Source organism: Dermacentor andersoni, chromosome 1 (genome assembly GCF_023375885.2).
Source record: "Dermacentor andersoni chromosome 1, qqDerAnde1_hic_scaffold, whole genome shotgun sequence".
Classification (NCBI taxonomy): domain Eukaryota; kingdom Metazoa; phylum Arthropoda; class Arachnida; order Ixodida; family Ixodidae; genus Dermacentor; species Dermacentor andersoni.
This window is the reverse complement of record NC_092814.1, coordinates 120,493,896-120,512,461: the sequence shown is the minus strand read 5'-3', so window position 1 is coordinate 120,512,461 and position 18,566 is coordinate 120,493,896. Positions and strand designations below refer to the sequence as shown.

Below are 18,566 nucleotides of genomic sequence, written 5' to 3'. Positions count from 1 at the left end.
TAGGTACGGGTACTGGGGGGGCAGCATAGATGACACTGCGGCCTCCGTCTCAAGTGCTCCGAAAGGTCCTTCAATAAGCACTTTTGCTACCGGCAGACACACGCTATGAGCTTCCACTGCTTGCTTGATCCATGCGCACTCGCCCGTGAACATATCGGGTTCTACGTAAGAGGGGTGAACGACATCCATCGTAGCTGCGGAATCGCGAAGCACTCGGCACTCTTTCCCGTTCACGAGGAGGTCTCGCATGTAAGGCTTGAGAAGCTTCATGTTCTCGTCAGTGCTGCCTAATGAAAAAAACACGACTTTTGGTTTTGTTTCTGGGCACTGCGCCGAAAAGTGTCCCGGCTTCTGGCACGTATAACAAACGCGCGCTTGCCTCATCTCGAACCGCTTTCTGCGTTCGGCTTCGGCTGCCGCCGTCTCCTCACGTTCGGTCGGACACTGCGCCGAAAAGTGACCCGGCTTCTGGCACGTATAACACACGCGCGCTCGCCTCGTCTCGAACCGCTTTCTGCGTTCGGCTTCGGTTGCCGCCGTCTCCGTACGTTCGGTCGGACTGCTTTCACTCGCATCCGCACTACGTGTATCCCCCTTTGCTCTCATGGGTGTGAACTTCGGCCTCTCAAACTTGGAGCCAAATTCACCCTTTTGACCGTCCTTAGCTCCGCGAGCCCGACGCGTCACAAACTCCTCGGCTAACTCAGCGGCTCTAGCCACCGTACTAACGTCTGGCCTATCCAAGACCCAGTACCGCACGTTCTCAGGTAACCGACTATAAAACTGTTCTAGCCCGAAACACTGCAGAACTTTCTCGTGGTCACCAAACGCTTTCTCTTCTTTGAGCCACTCCTGCATGTTTGACATAAGCCTGTAGGCAAACTCTGTATATGACTCACTTCTGCCTTTCTCATTTTCCCGAAACTTCCGACGGAACGCCTCCGCTGACAGCCGGTACTTTTTTAGCAGACTCGATTTCACTTTGTCGAAATCCTCTGCCTCCTCTCTCTCCAAGCGAGCGACTACGTCGGCCGCCTCGCCGGGTAGCAAAGTGAGCAAGCGCTGTGGCCACGTTTCCCGAGAGAACCCCTGCTTCTCGCACGTTCGCTCAAAGTTAACCAGGAACAAACCAATGTCCTCTCCAAGCTTAAACGGCCGCATCAGGTCAGTCATTTTGAACAATACTCGTTCTCCTGCACCGTGTGCCTGACTTCCATTACGAGCGCGTTCCATCTCTACCTCGAGACGCTTCATTTCCAAAGCGTGTTCGCGCTCTTCTTTTTCTTTCTGTTCTTTTCGTTCACGCTCATCTTTCTCTTTCTGTTCTTTAAGTTCACGCTCATCTTTCTCTTTCTGTTCTTTACGTTCGCGCTCATCTTTCTCTTTCTGTTCTTTAAGTTCGCGCTCCTGTTTCTCTTTTTGCTCCTCCCTCTCCTCAATGGTCTCAAGGCATTCCGACAGCTCGTCATCCTCAGCTTCTAACTCAAGAATAGCCCTTAGCAGTTCTGGTTTTCTGAGTTTGTCTGAGACATCCAGACCCAACTCTCTCGCAAGCTCCAGCAATTTCGGTTTGCGCAACGACTTCAAATCCATGGCTGCTCTGAATGCTGCTTTCTCTACTGCCTACTATTGTCTTGCCGCAAACTAACCCGGCAGCAACGACAACCCCAATTACCAGCTCTGTTTCTAACACTAACAAAAGCCTGGCAAAACTCAGAAGAAGAAAGTCCCGCACTCACCAAACCTCGCAGCCAAGACTTCAGCGCAGTCGTTCCGCTGCAGGCAACCAGTCATCACACAGGGCTCGTTGCGCTGCTCCCGGATGGTCGTTGTGCTGCTCAGCATACAGTCAACCGCATCTCTTCGCTGCTGGCCTCCGTTGTCGCGATCTCACCGCTGGCAACCAGATGTTGTAATCGCACCGCTGGCACGAGTTGATGGGGTCTCGGTGCTGACGCCCGTTATTGCCAATGGGTCGCAAGCCCCAAGGGTAGCGTTGGCCTGGCGGCCTGTGGCACTGGAAGCATCCGAAGGTCCCGGCAAAGCAAGAGAAGACTGGTAACAGAACAACTTGTTTATTCTAACATAGCAAAAGAGCGGCCGGTCAGGTCGACCGAAGTGGAGAGACGGGAGAGCACGTAACTCAACAGTACAAATCGGAGCCTCTCCCTGGCGTCCGGGGGCAGCTGCTCTTATACTCTCGGCGTCGCGGTCCAAAAGGGAAGGTCACGGGATGAAGGTCACGGGATGAAGGTCACGGGACGGCGGAGCATGAGCCCACGACGGCGCGCACGGTCGAGCCGAGAGACCTGCTGAACCGAGTGTAGTGACGCATCGCCAACCCTCACTTGGGGAGCTCCGCTCCCCGGCTGCCGCGCTTTGACAAGCGTGGGCACACACACACACACGCACACACGAAGACACGTGGCACTGAAACACGCCTGGACACGCTTGGCGGGTAGGCGTTGCGGCGGCGTTGAACGGGCCAAAATGTCCGCCGCTTTGAACAAAGCCCCGGCGTCCGTTGCATCCGCGCCGGCATTACCGCGCGTTGTAGGCGAAACGTAACATTACCAAAGCGCTTCATTCCGCACATTACTTCGCGTATGTGTGATAAAGCTAGAGACAGACGTTGCGAAGGGTGCAGTGATCGCAGTCCGGGTGCGGTTTCCAACACAACAGGGCATACTGTATACTGTGGCATACGGTGGCACAGTCAGTGGCGTAGCAACAGGGGGGGCCGGGGGGCCGTGGGCCCCGGGTGTAAGGGCCCAGTGAGGGGGGGGGGGGGGGAGTGTCATATTCGTCTGAAGACACCCCTCTTTCCGCCGGCTACACCCGGGGGAGGGGCGGTGACAGAAGACCTATGGGCCCCGGGTGCCAGACGACCTAGCTACGCCATTGGGCACAGTATACGCATACTGTGCTCCCGGGCGTACAGAGTTGCGTCGGTATAGTGGGGGCTTGCGATTGGTGGCGGCGCACGTATTCTCAATTAGTAAATTGAGTGTGTAATCGATGGGTGTGAATCAGTAATTGCTTTGTAACTTGGCCGTACATGCAAGACAGTACAGCGGGCAAACAAGTATTCTTGTCTACATGGGAGAACGACAAAGAAAGCCACGGCACTTGCGACCGGTGGGCAGTGTCTCACGCCATTTGTGGGCCCACTGCCATGCTTCCAACTCTGCCCTCGGCAAGGTTAAAAAAACGCTGAAGCATGGATGCGATGTCGAAGCGTGTCTAATTCATTCGTAAACGAGATGGGGGGGGGGGGGGATCAAAAGAAAGCTTTTTTTTTTTGCGAATTCTCTGGGACTTTGCTGACGGTGGCTGCTGCTGCTGTCTTTCAGAATAGCTCGCACATAGTGCAGCACGTATATAACCTATTGGCTTATATAGAGCCATCTGCACTACCCCTGCAGATGTGCTGGTGACCGGCTCTGTTTTCTGCGCGATTGCACCATGAAACAACAAACGGCCCCTTCACATTAGAATAGATATGTGCTTTCAAGCATATAGCTTTCTTTTTTTTTTTTTTTTTGAGAGAGAGAGAGACGCTTTCTACATCTCCTTTCCCGGGGTATGGCACATGTCTGCTCAGTCGGTTTCTCTATGAGTTAAAACAACACTATAAAGAGAAAAAAATTCAGCTGCATTAGTAGACCACCCTTCTTCAAAAGCGAAAAAGGCCCTCCTACCATGAAAAGATGGTTAGCAAGTCAGAAAAGCTGCAAACAATAACAACAAAAAAAGCGATAGACGGCCGGGTAGCGACGCCGCATCGAAGTTCTCGCACCAACTCGCCGTGACGTCCCTGATTCTGACGGCTTCTGCGTTCGCCTATTTAATTTAAAATCAGAAAAAGGAGGTGCATTGTATTCTAAAAGAGCTAAAGAGTGAACTTGTCAAGCTTCAAAATGTTTTACTGAGCCATTACGACCCAATTACGGGAAAGTACTTTGAAATCCGTGACGTCACCTTAACGTTCCGGCACTGGGGTTTCGGCGTAAAAGTCAAAACATGAAACCTAAACATTCATTTTTCTCTTCTAAAAATCGAGCCATTGTCGAGAAAGTAACAAAAATAGAGTTTTGAAGGCACACTTTATCCGTCTAAAGTATTTTAGTGCTTCTTTTTAGCGCCCCTTCAAGTGGACCAATCCCGGAGGCCGTGTTATCCGCGGCCACGTGGGTCGTGTGGTGGGAGTCTCCGCGTCTTGCCGGACAGGCGCTATGTTTCGAAACGCGGTGCCGCACATGAAGAGTTACATGCCGCATTACCGCATGGCAAATAACACACAACTTCCGCGATGGGAAGACCAGAATGAGAACAGTTACTTGCACGTACTTCGACGTCAAATAAATCTGCACCCATTACGTGTTCATTTGCACTGCATTTAATTGAAACGTTTACCGAAAGCTTCGCATAACGTTCTTCTAACAAGCGCGTTGGTCCTGCCGTATATATATATATATTGTAAGAAGCCAACAAACACTGACAGCAAGGACAACATAGGGGAAATTGTATTTAATAAATTAAATAAAGAAACGATAAATTAATGGAAATGAAAGTGGATGAAAAAAATATGCAGATCCCACACAGTGTGGGAATCGATGTAAGCGAAGCTTTAAGTGCTGGATGCTTTGATTGACGATAATTAGCGGTGACGTTGACGGCTACAGCTTAATTTATTCAACGTTTAGGCTAACACGAGAGTGGTGAGTTGATGTTAAACGTTACCTTGCGTGCACCACTGCTGTTTGTTGGCATAGTACACAGAACACGCCGGGAGAGGTGTTTGCTTGAGGCGCTGTTGTGCGCCATATTTTATAACTTCTGAGAGGGGTGAGCGTTGTCATTTCCTCACATGGCACATCGCATTGTGGCAGAAGTATTAAAACTTGAATTGGATTATGGGGCTGTACGTTCCAAAACCACACTCGGATGATGAGGCAGGCCGTAGTGGCGCACTCGGGATTATTTTTGGCACCGTGGTGTTCATTAACGTGTTCCTAAATCAAAGTACACGTGCGTTTTCTATTTCGCCCCCATCGAAATACAGCTGCCGCGTTTGGGATCAAATCCACGACCTCTAGCAATGCCATAGCCGCAAAGCCGACGCGGCGGCCACAGAAGTGTTGATTTGATGGTCGACCGCTTCTGTAGTGTCTCCTGGACCCTGCGGTGCGCTTTAATTAATGCCGCTCTGCTTCTGCACGCCCAGCGTAAGTTGCCCGGGCGCTTGACAAATTTGCATGGCGTTTATTTTTTTCAGAAATAGCAGCAACGTACTGTACCATACATTGAACTTAAGCTTATCCTGTTTCCCCGCAACCGCTGTCGTATAGTAGTGGGGTTTCCTTGCCTGCTCACGTCACCTCCCTCCTCTCTTATAATGAAACTGCCTCTTCTCCCTCTCCTCTCTCCAGTTCTAGCTGCGTCCCCTCTGGCCTCGCACGTTAGTAGAAAGGGAAGCGCTGCAGTTCTTGTAATGGTTCTGAGGGGAGTTACTAATAATTACAGCTGCTCCTGTTCATTCCTCGAAATGGAATGGAATGGGGGCACCCATGCCGCAACACTGCACAGCACAGACAGCAAACAGCAGCCGGTCCAGCAGACAGACCTCGCTACAGTTTATAAATGCCGCGTAAAGAAACATGCACAAGGCGGCGCCCACGATGCGCGGGAAGACAGGGTGCTTAAACTTTTAACTAACAGTCCGAAAGAAGCGCGTTGCAGCACTGGCAAGTAAAAAGAGGTAGAGAACGCTTAATTTACTCACATAGCGGTAGACCTTTTCAATGTACCTAGATGAACTGCGGTGAATGCGGTAAGTTGGATTGATTGGCTCAACAGTCGCGCGGAGTGTCAGGTTTCCAGCGACCGCAGCGCCACTTGTGAAGCTGTGGAAAACAAGGCAGAAAGCACACAAGTTGGACGCGCTGTGCTCCCAAACCAGCGAATAAATCGTTGCGCCGCCCACTGCAGCAACACTCACTTGGCTACAACAGTGCCGTAAATGTACTCTTGCGTGGCCATGAAGAATGTGGGCAGTGTGACATTGACTTCAAATCTCATTTGATCTGGAAGAGAACACGAGTCGTGAGTTCAGCGCCTGGACAGCAACGGTCCGTGTGCAGTGACCGTATGAGGTGCAGCATTTGTAAAGATTTAAACGAATTTGTCTACTTACAGTACTCTTCTACAACAAATGTCTTCTCTTCAACTTGGCCCTAAAGGTTAAAAAAAAAAAAAAGAAACAATGGTAGGTTCCGATTGCGAACCAAGACAAAACCTGTTTGCGTGCACAGTTGTCACGCACTAGATGTACCTGAGCAATGACTTGAATTGTCCACTTTCCATAGTCAGGTTGAGGAGACAATGGGTACTCTAGGCTCACGGCACCTGAAGTGAAGTCGACATTTGTCATTGGACAATAACATGGCTGCAAGAGCGCAGACAAAAGAAGAAGAAATCAAAGGAAAGAAGAAAAAATTAAATTATGGGGTTTTACGTGCCAAAACCACTTTCTGATTATGAGGCACGCCGTAGTGGAAGACTCCGGAAATTTCGACCACCTGGGGTTCTTTAACGTGCACCTAAATCTAAATACACGGGTGTTTTCGCATTTCGCCTCCATCGAAATGCGGCCGCCATGGCCAAGATTCGATCCCGCGACCTCGTGGTGTGTGTGTGTGTGTGTGTGTATTTGTGTGTGTGCGTGTGTGTGTGTGTGCGTGTGCGTGTGCGTGTGCGTGTGTGTGTGTGTGTGTGTGGAGGGAATTCACGAAAGCTTACGTTCACACGAACTGTTCGTCACTACCGGGACAATATATTTCAAATTACGATTAAATTGCGCCCGTTTTTACGAACGGCTCTAGCGTATGCGATATGCTTTGTGAACACGGGTCCATATGTGCTCACCAAGATTTGTTCGCCTGGAGAGCCAACGCCGAACAATGGTCCGGTTAGGATTCAGCATGTAAACGTCAATGGCATCCGAGAATGCCTTGAGCTCCGTTGTGACTGGCAGTGCACGAAAATGAACTGAAGCCAAAAAGAAAATACACAAAACACTGAATGAGACCAAAACCAAACAGTATACGCTGCTGACTCGCTGCAAATGACTACTGGACTTACGTCACTCCCCTCTCCCGCAAAACAAGAAGAAAAAGCTTCAGCAAACGCGCTAACTGAAATACTACTATTGATAATAACTCCACCTAGCTCAATATGCCCCATACACACAAGCAGCAAAAACCAACGAAGTTGTTGACTCGGCGTTATATTAAGCAACGCGACTACATAATGGCATATTTGCCAACTTGCCAACGTTAGAATTCCTAAACATACTGTGAACTTGATGAAGGAGGGGGGCAGAAGGCATTTTTTTTTTAAAGTTTCCCTAAGCACACAACTTTAGTGTGATACAAATGCCCTTTATTATCGCTTCTTTACATCTATACGCATCTTCACCGTTGTGCTGATGAACGACTATGTCGGTTCAGTATGTCCAGGATGGACTTGGTAGTATATCACGCATGCGAACAGATGAAACGTTAGGGCCACAGCGCGAATGCTTGTACGGATCGAGCTAACTAAACTCGCAACAGCAGAACCACAAATGTCGACTCACGACGAGACTAAAGGAAACACGCCGCTGAGGAAAACGTTCAGACGATGGACTCACCCGTCTGGCCTTGCTTGTAGAGAGGCCGGTCCGTCTGAATAAATATAGTCATTGAGCGCTGTGAGAATTCAAGTTCAGTCTCGTACGAAAAGGCAGTGCCGCCAATGACGCCGTTGATATTCCCCTCGACCTTGAGTCGGTAGCTGCCTGAGATGCTGGTCGCAGGTACCTGGCGAGAGGAATACAAATCTTCAGTCAGATAGTGAGGAACCCAGTAGGGAAAGCAGACAGGACGCCCGACCTGCTCGCGAGTGGCTCTCCCTGCAAATCCTAAGATTCGCTGAGCATGTGAAGTAGTAAAATTTTGGCGCCTGATACGATTCACCCGAATCGTCTGAACAAGTTTAAAGCTGATCAATCACACAAGTGTATCAGCAGCACTGGCGACAAGTACGACTTCAAAATCGCGTGTCTGCAGTGTTCTAACTTCCCTAATTTACGTCTTTACAACCTTACCCAATCTATACAGCGCTAATTTCCGGGGAAACAGATACACGAGGACGGTGATGGTCGCGAAAAAGAAGCTTATCGTGCTTGAGCAGAGGTCACCACGCGGGAACAGTTCGCCTGTTGCAATGGAGTGCGTGCGCACCTTGAGAAGGATCTCCTCGGGATTTGGAGCCCTGCACTCCTGGCTGTTGTGAGTGACATCGACACCGTCGCGCTGGATCGATGCGACCACGGTGACGGGCTCCGGCATTTGCAGCAGGAGCGTGACCAACACTCGGTACGTCTGACCCGGCCGAACCAACCGGGACGCCACGATCAGATGAGTCCTGCGCGGCAAAATCAGCACGCAAGCCCTCATACTGTTAAGCTGCATGCCCTTTGTTTCTGCAGTCACGTTTCTTTTTTCTTCTCTTTTTTTTGCCACTTCTGGCGTATTAAGTACTAAACTTGAATGATTAATTAAGAGAAATGGTGTGCACACAGTGGAGAAGTAATCAAGATGAATACAAGGACCTCAACTACCCCCTCATTAAAAGTGCTCGAAATTTTCCGGTCACACGCTCTTGACATGGCCCGGACCTCAAGAGCTGGAAACAATTACAGCGAGCAAAAAGTCAGCAAAATGAACGGTTACACTCCTCGCGGGAAAACAAAAGGGGCATCGGTTAGAGCGTGCAAGAATTTAACGTGTACGCGTAACTCCCGTACAGCCGAAATACAACGTCGCAAAATTCATACGCTGCCCATTAAGTCACGATTAAGTTATACTGTATAATTTAGGTACGCTTCCGCAGAGTGAGCAGGCACGTTGTGCCCCTTCCGGTGGCAGTTGAAAGCCTGCTCCTTGCCTTCCCTTTCCTGTCAAGTGTATATATGTTTTCAAACAACAACAACAACAACAACAACAACAATAATAATAATAATAATAAGAAGAAGAAGAAGAAGAAGAAGACCGCTCTTGCAGTGTGAGAAGCCAGATCCGAGGCAAAAACGAAAGACCGGTGGCGCCATCGTACCAGCTCGCCGTGACGTCATTAATGTCGACAGTGTCTCCTCGGGTCCGGTTAATTGTTTGTCAGTAAAGGAGGGGATAATTGCATTCTAATTTAACCAATGAACCAAGCTCTGTCATGTCTCGAGAACTGTCCTAGCGCCAAAACTGCTCACATACGGCAAAGTGCTCGCGAATATGTAACCTCGCCCTGAAGTACTGGCGTTAGAGTTTACGGCGCGAAATTTAGGAAGGGAAAGCTTGGCCCTGATTTTTTCCAACAGTGACGAACACTTTTTCCAGCTATGCGAATTAAAATAGAGCCTTGAAAGAATCCTTTACCAGTCGCAATTGATTAGGCGTTGCTCTTTAAGCTGATTAATTAAGACTAATTATGTAATTAGGCAGAATGCAAAAAAATAATATGAGTATTCCCAAGTGACGGCAAACAGCATTACCTTGGTTCTGCCCAGCTACGTGGCATTTGTATATATTTAAATCTTGGGTGCATGATAGTTGGGACACCCTGTATATGCGTGAGCAATTCCAGTGCCTTCCTGCTCGTTTTACGAACGCTAGCATTATGGGAACACAAGAACATTTTGGTGATCCCAAGCACTGTGGGAATATATATTATGCGAACCATTTTGCAGGTACTTGGCTATCCAGCATTGTTTGGGCTTCCTCAAACCGTTACCAAATGAACCAATGTGTTTGTGCAAATTGAGTAATTGTGTGTGTAGGCCGCGAGCGTACTTTTGCGTGTACAATCACACGTACTTATGGCTATGTCATGTGGCGCATGTTAAAACAACAATGGCATTTGAACTCCAGCGGCGAAATGTTGTAACATGATTAACTTGGGCGATCATGAGGTTGGTAACTGTGAAGCAGTTTCTACTTAGCGTAAACTGCTACTAGGAAGGCGCTGGGGAAAGTGGGCCGGTTCCGGGGACAGTAAAGTCTATAACAAGGCCCCTCAAAGCACGAGCTGTCACAAGGAAAGACGACGAGAAAGGGCCACGTGCGCACACGACGAGTGTTTTAAAATGCTAGCTGCCTCTGGAACGAGATAAGAACGCGTGCGACCCGAGTGCACTCTGATAATTACCACGAAAGAAGAAAATAAAAAGGATCGTGGCCAAGTGGCTAGTGACCGGACTACTGTGCTCCACGACAGACTCGACTACCCTGTTGGCCACACACTAGTTTTTTTTTCTTCATCAAAGCGAGGCAAGACAAAAACCCACTCACCCTGCCACCTATTTACCTACCTACAAGAAAAAAAAAGAAAGAGAGAGAGATAACTAGGTTTTTAATCTACGAAAGATGGCACTTTACAACAATTAAATTCTGGGTTTTACGAGCCAAAACCACGATCTGATTATGAGGCACACGCCGTAGATGGGGATTGCGGATTAATGTTGACCTTTTGGGGTTCCTTAATGTGCACCAAATGCGCAGTACACGCGCATCCTTGCACTTTGTCCCTATTGAAAGGCGGCCGCCGTGGGTGGAGTCGAACCCGCAACTTCGTTCTTAGCAGACCAACACCGTAGCCACGAAACTACCACGGCAGGTGGACGGCGCTTTTGTGTAGTGAAAAAATCTTACTTAGAACTGGAAACAGTGAAGAGGGGGCCGATCCCAGGTGAAATGAAACCTCATGATGGTGCCAAGGCTTCTACAAGTGAACGCATCTTCGTGAGGTCTTGACGAAGACAAGTGGCTGCTCGTCAAAAACCATCGTACCTCTAAAGTGTCTTTCTTTTTTTAATCCACACCAAACTTTTTAAAAATGCCTGTGATATAGCACAATTCTAGTCCTTGATCTAAATTACTCGATGAGGCGGCCGCTACTTCTACGAGAAATTAAAATGCTCATTTGAATAATTAACATAACTGCGATAATTATGATAGCTTTGTCAAGCTGCTTAATAAGCAACTTTTCTTTTTTTGCTCACCCCCTTTGTTCTGTACTTTCAGAGCACAAAATACACTATTTGTCAGAGTATTTGTCTAAACCTTTTTATTTAATTATTCAACGGCACATATTTTGATCTACGAATTGTAGCTGGTGAGTTCACTAGGCCTATCCGCTTGGAACGAATTCTCAGGACTGCACCAGTTTCGAGAGAGTAATTTTATTGCGAAAGCAATTGTATGGACAATCCAGGCGCATTTTGCCGTCGTCGCCGCCGTGATGTTCCGTATAAATTTCATGGGCGATAACATCATCGCCGCGCGCCGTATGCTGTATGTGCGAGTGAAAGCGTGCGAAGGTGAGCCGACGATCGCAGCTCAATCTCGCGCGCTCAAGGCGGGAAAGCGGGGAGGAAGCGCGCCGCCTTCCGTCGCGCCCACGGAACAGGGAAGAGGGTAGGCAGGGGATCGTTGTACATCGGCAGCAACGCACGGCCAGGTGGGCTTCATCTTGAAGGCGATCTGCTTTGGGTTTAGAGACTAGGTTGGCCGACAGCTCGTGGCTTTGCGTGTGCTGTGTTCCTATCGCTCACTTTGCGTTGAAGCAATAGACAGCACGAAGGTCACTTCGCTCGCTGATGCAGCCGCGCTTCATCGCTGCCTCATCGAGTAATTTAGATCAGGGGGTCAAATTGGGCTATCTGAAGGCAATTTTGTTTAACTTTGGTGCAGCTAAAAAAAGACATCCTGTATAAGCACTGAGTTCCCTACAAAAATCAGCAGAGGGAAGAACACTTTCAACACAGTTGAAAGGGAGCAAGCATGGCGTCAGCATGGGAATGATGGGTAGTGCCTGAAATTCCATGCTTCTAGCTTTAAACGGCTTCGTGAGTTTTCAAATTGATATTTCTAGAAAGTATTGCGACATATTCGCAGTGATTACTCAGGTGCGCCGAAACTTATTGCCTTCGTGCGTATAGGAAATTATGACTTCTTAGAAATTTAGGAAGTTAAACCGCAATAAGTAAGACCACGTGAACGTCTGCAGTCACAAACATGAAGATTAGACAAATACATGTATACTATCCATCATTCTCGGGAAACCTGAATGATCGTAGTATCAGAGCACCCTCCAGCAATTTTTCCAGAAGACTGTATGCCTATACGTAAAGTTCCCACGTTAGCTAGAAGTTTTCAAAACACGCTGGCTCTACACTGTCGTTATTGTCGCCGGCAATCATCTACAGGTTCCCTTGGATGGCGTTTAAGATTTAAAAGCTTATGTAACCTAGTACGTGCACTTTAAGGTTTACGCTAAAAACGGAGAAACCTGTCAGATCGCAAATTGAACGCCACGCTGTCACCGTGCGAAGCAGCACCAAACAGCTGTCGAACTATTCCTGTTGGCGATATACGAAAAACCGACAAATCGCAGATTGCTGATGATAAAAGTTAGCAAGAATGTGTGGCTACCTTCTGTCGAGCCGCGGAAAACCAAACAAAGAAGCATCAGCAAACAACAAACCGCAGTAGGCATGCAACTCGGCGCACTTACGGCTGCTGGTGGTGAATTGGCACGCTGTCGATCCTGTTGTCCGTGTAGCCAGCGTACTGCGCGGACGACAGCGACAGCAGCGCCACCAGCAGCGATGTCACCGCCGCCGCCAGCATGGTCGCCCTGCGAAGAGTCGAGAGACGGGGGCGTCATTTTATACGCGGCGGTTGTCTCTCGCGCACACGCGCGAGACTTCCGCACGCGTGAACGAACAGTGCGGCTCGCGTTGGCACACTACGAGCGGTTTTGCTCAAACAATGAATGCGGTAAGCCTTGCCCCGGCCTGAAACGAAGAAAAGTACAGTTTCCTACTAACATTACTAGATGAAACTCAGGCGCTGGGTCGTTCACTTAACATGGTAATGATGGTTAGTACAGGCGTTGTCTGACCTACGTGCTTGCGGCTTCAGGTGTTTTGTGGCTTTGTTTGCGAAACTTTATCTACCTTCATTAGCCTAAATTTCGAATAATCCTAGTTTTCTAAGCGCAGAAGGCAATAGGGTTCTCCGCACATGCACAATAATATTTAGTTGTTGCATTTATAACGCAATATTTTGTTGAAAATGACCAATTTCCAAAAGTCACGAAGCCGCTTGAAGGCAGAAGAACGAAGTTAAATCCATAGCACCTACCATCATTCGCATACGGGCTGAACCACCATGCTTGCAGCTCCCATAGACGCTAAGTGCCAGAGTTCCCCTCTAATCATTTTTGTAGGAAACTCTATGGAAGAAACCCCGGTCTCGTGTCTTTTCGTGCAGTGAACTTTATCGAGAAAGAAGTGCGAGGTTTCGTGCTTTCCAAATACAGAAGCACGGGTCAATCATCAGTAGATATATGTTTGTTCTAATTTTGGGGCAAGTAATGACAAAATTTGTTTGCAATATGCTTCAAAAAAGTGTCGCAAAACCGCAAGCTTCCGGTTAAGAAAACAGTTAAAATCACCAGCAAGAACATTTACAGGAAATGGCCTGAATGAGTATTAGCAATTGTTAAAGGTGGCCGAACAAACGGAGGTGACGGTTGTTTTTCGCGCTCTGTCCGTACGTGTTCAGCGTTCTTGTTTTGTTTTCTGAATCATTTAAGTCCTGACATTGCTACATTGCACCAGCATTTACTGCTGCGTGCGTGGAACGTGGAAGTTTACATAGCAAGCAAAAGAAGTTGAGGCTTACAACATAATCATACCTGCCAACCCGTGACCATTAAAGTTGGCAAGAATCCTGCACACATGACAAAATGCGGGGAATCGGAATCGGGGCGGGTGCGGACATCAATAATTTTGTTTATAGCTTGGCCTGAGCACATACCTTTTGTGGGATACATATGCATTTTATTCCGCAATTATTTACATTTAGACGCAGCTCACAAGCTGTGGCAAACTTAGAACAGCAGATACTGAGAGGCGACACATTGTTCTTCTAAGTGACTTTTCCGGCGATACCACTGTTGTGTCTGCTTCAGGAGCTTGGCCGAATAAATTAGATAGAAGGGAGTGACCAGTGAGCTGATGAGCCGGGTCTATCTTTAGTTTCACCATACTGATACCTGCCAAATGTATAAAGTGGCGAATGATAGTGAGGTAAAAGCCGCCTTAAATACGGCAGCTTGACTAGCTCCACTAACCCATCTGGCATATAGTATGGCGTCTCGCATTACCACAAAAGGGCGAAACATGTACCATCATAATTTACGTACCACCCCGCCATATATATACGTACTCCACCTACGCTCGGCAAGCGCCATTAAAATTTGCTGGTGGCGAATAGCGATACTCGCAGGTGCGAATTTCAGAGTATAGAACATTACAAGCAGTAAAAAGGAACAACAAGCAAACACGGAATAGTCTAAAAGTTACCATTACCATACAGAATACAGTCACTGCGGTCTCCTGCTACGGGTGGTATCCGGTAAATTTTACTCCTTACATGCGCCACGACACGTCGAAATAACGACAACGCAGATGCACAGAGAAACCTCCTCGAGAACGCCGGTCAAGAGTTCGACAAGTTCGAAATACAGGCAATGTCGTATGCGTACACAGTCGAAGCATTGCACCCGAAATAGGCGCGTACATGCGAGCGCCGTTCCACGAAACGCTCGCAAAAGTTCCGGTCGAGCAGCGAACACAGGCACGCGGCGGCGCACAGGCATTCAGGCTTGCAGATCTCGCAGCTATGCCGCATGTTTCCGCAACGAAATTGCAACCCCGAAATTTGCTTTAAAAAAATGCTCTGGCTTTGAGGAGCTGTCAACTGGAACGCCAATGTACTTCGCAGCGCGCATCATCTTAAGGTCGGACATCTCGGAAATGAATTCTTCTAAGCAGACACGACATCCCTACGGCTTCAATTTGATGCATATGCGCAATCACCTAAAACATTTGCCCTTAACATGGTGCAAGAAAGAATGTAGAGGGCATTACTGTTTCACTTCTGTTAATATTCTGATCGGCTTATATAGAAGAAAAAGAAAACAACCTTTTTCTTTCTTCAGGTTTTGAACGCTCCAATTTCAGGTAACTGCCACAAATTCCGAGTAAAAACTAGCAGGCCTTTGTAAACCCCAACCCCAAAACTGTCTAGAAGTAATAATCTAGTTACTGCAATTTCGGAATCTCCACGCGCTTTCTTTACAAATCCACGGCAAAATATAAAAGTTGCGTTCACCGCGCTTATTACAAACATTATCCAAACGTCGGCAATCTACCGTGTAAGCAAGCGGACATCGATTCCCGCCCGACACGTAACCACAGAAATCTCTGCACAGCGAAAAGACACAGGTCACACAGCGTGGTGCGATGACGAAAGCGAGTGCGGAAGGAAGACGCGAGCTCGCAAAGCCGCCTAAGAAGCCGCACGGCGACGCGCCCGCAGCCCCGGTTCCGAACTCCGCGAGCTCGCGCGAGACCATCGTCGGGAGACGTTCCCGAGGACGACCGTCCGCCCACCAGACACACGATGCAGCCGCGGCGACGTGTAGGCAAATAGCACGTCCCCTCGAATTCGTCGCCGCTCGCCACCGAGCAGGGGGACTCCAAGCGGGACACGCGCAATTTACGAGATAACGCGGCCACGAAGAAGGAAGGCACGGGCGCAGGCGACCTCACTAAAAACGGCGGCGCGCATATAAACGGCGCGATCGACGACGCAGGAACGGCGAGGAGCGGAGGCGCGCTGCCGTAAACGTCGACCCTGCTGCCCCGTGGCCAAAGTTCCGTGAAACGGATGACGATTTACAGCGTGGAAGGCGGTGCGTCGCTGAGGACGCGCAAGAAACGGTGGTCCGCAGGATAAAACGGCGCGTAAAACCGGTGTGCCGTACTAGAAGCATAGGCCGTGCGCTCAGAGCCGAAGGATTCCGAACGGCGCTCTACGCGCCAGAAGGAGGCATTTCAATTAAGATAATGCCCGGGTAAACAGCGAGACGCACGCACAGCGATCTTTCCTTGCGAGTGGTGTTTACGATTCCTCGCGAACTTTAAGAGGCCCATCGGCGAAACGGCCGTCGCGATCAATAGATGTCAAACGGCTGGCACGGACACACGGAGCTGCTATATCATCCAGGAAGAAAAAAAAAAAAGAAAAAGAAAACAGAAACGAAAAGGAGGAGGGTGGTCAGTGACGGCGCGCATGACAAGAAAAAAGATTGAAAGAAAAAATGACAGACGGATTGGGGAGTGGGCAGCGAACGCGACTCGGAACGAGAGAGAAATATATCCGACAATTCGTTTTGCACGGCAAAAAAATTACCGACCCCATCTTTTCTCCGTTTTGCTGCGGGTCTACTGCTGTTCTTCAACCACCGTGGCCCTTTTGTAGGTCAGCGCTGCGCTTTCAGGTGTCGCCGCCGCAGCGCCGATGATGGTTGTTGTGTCACGACATAATCCCGCGGCATAATTTAGTGTTTTTGACTCATTTTTGCAGGCAGAAACGCAACCCGCAATGTTTTTCTTATTTTTATCATTACATTATTCTCATTATTAAATATATTACACTGCAGAGATCTCCCACAAGGTTGATGTGTTCTCTATTCTTTAACACAGCAAGCTTCTGCTCGCTCACGGCTGAAGTTACATGCCAGGCATTTTGAAAGTGAAATCTACCATTCCAGTTAAAAAGAAAAACAAAAACAAAAGGAGAGCGAGTGAATGATTGAGTGAGTGAGAGAGAGAGAGAGATAGAGAGAGAGAGAACTTCAGCGTTCCAACGACAGAAGACACGCTCGCCGTCTCTTTGTTCCTATGTCCCGCGGAAACAATAGGTCGGCAGCATATTGAGATTAAAGACCACATCAAGGGGGCAAGATCCCGGGTAATACTGTATTGCTTAGTAGAACGGTGCACGGGCCGCAGTTAACAAGCTCGTTGGTGCGATTTAAATATTGCATTACAACCCCGGAACGGCCGGAGCACGATGCTGAATGAAGCGGACCACAGTACAACTCGACTCAGCACAGTCCAATACGGCAGGCCTAGGGCCTCACCTTGGAATGTCCGAACAATGCTGCTCCATCGATTACCGAATATATATACATATATATATATATATATATATTCATGCCCATGGAAGCTCCTGGAACATGTCATTCCGAACCAACTTCAACCTTACCTAGAATCCAGCGACTTCCTTCCCGAAACAATGTTCGGATTCCGGCCCCACCTTTCTACCCACGACATCCTTCTTTAGCTGAAGGAACAAGTCCTTGAACACCTCGCACTACACAACACCGTAGCAATTCTAGCAGTCGACCTCAAAGACACTTTCGGCAATGTGGCTCACCATACCATCCTTACAAACCTACGTCTCACGAACTGTGGTCGTAATACTTACAATTACATACGCGCCTTTCTAAGCAACCGCACGGCCACAATAGGCAGCATTGGCTCACTCAGAACCCCGACGTTACCTACCCGGAACAATGGAAACCCACAAGGTGCTGTTCTATCACCCACCCTTTTCAAGATTGCCATGATGAAATTACCTGACAAACTCAACGCAACACCAGGAATCAGGCATGCAATATACGCCGATGATATCACTATCTGGACCACCACTGGTTCCGAAGGAGAGAAACAAGACGCCCTCCAACAAGCGACCGACGTCGTCCAGCAATATGCAAGAACAAGCGGTCTCCGCCCCGAGAAGTCGGAACTATTAGTCGTTCGACAGAAATGACGAAGAAAACTAAATGAAATACCCCACATCACCCTCACCCTCGACGCTAAAGAAATACCCTCAGTAAACCCCGTCCGCATCCTCAGCCTTCACATACAAGAGGACGGCGGAGGTGAATACGCCATCCAACGTCTCAAGCAGACCACCTTCCAAATAATGCGAATGGTCCGCCGCATCAGCATCAAACAATACCGACTGAAAGAAGACATAAATCACAGCTCCTCAGGCCCTGATAATCAGCCACATCGCCTACGCCTGCCCCGTACCTACCTCTCTCTCCCAAATAGAAAGATCAAATAGACATACTTCTGCGGAAAGCATACAGGCAAGCGCTCGGCCTACCACCGGGAACAGCCACACTAAAGCTCGAAGCGCTAGGAGTCCATAACACAATAAGAGAAATCATAGACGCCCACCTCACAAGCCAACGAGAACGCCTAGCCCTCACACCAACAGGAGGAACAGTCCTAGCGCGCCTAGGCTACCCCACAGACGGCAAAAGCCACGAACAAGAAATCCATCTAGCCCCCAACATCCGGGAGAACATCAAGGTAGCCCCTATCCCCAGAAGCATGCACCCGGAACATCATGCCGGTTGTCGCCAAGCTCGCGCAATGACACTGCAGACAAGATAGGACAGTCTCCCCACCACACTATACACAGATGCCACGCAGCGCCCCTAAAAAGCAGCCATGACGGCCCACGTTGTCGACCATAACCTTTAAGAGGTGGTCTCGATGACGGTCCGCACTGCCAGCGCCCTCGAAGCGGAGCGGA

General features: G+C 48.8%; 1 protein-coding gene across 1 annotated transcript in view; it reads right to left on the bottom strand.

The window, feature by feature from the left end:
• Mcr (macroglobulin complement-related) overlaps positions 1-18,566 on the bottom strand; it is a 169,903-nt gene that overhangs the window by 58,056 nt on the left and 93,281 nt on the right. Inside the window, exons 2-9 of the mRNA XM_050193713.2 lie at positions 12,613-12,735; positions 8,286-8,469; positions 7,694-7,862; positions 6,928-7,050; positions 6,335-6,408; positions 6,197-6,236; positions 6,002-6,086; positions 5,786-5,906 (exon numbers count right to left, since the gene is read on the bottom strand). Of these exons, the coding sequence (XP_050049670.2) occupies positions 5,786-5,906; positions 6,002-6,086; positions 6,197-6,236; positions 6,335-6,408; positions 6,928-7,050; positions 7,694-7,862; positions 8,286-8,469; positions 12,613-12,728 (912 nt within the window). The 5' untranslated portion in view covers positions 12,729-12,735. The remainder of the gene's footprint in view (positions 1-5,785; positions 5,907-6,001; positions 6,087-6,196; positions 6,237-6,334; positions 6,409-6,927; positions 7,051-7,693; positions 7,863-8,285; positions 8,470-12,612; positions 12,736-18,566) is intronic.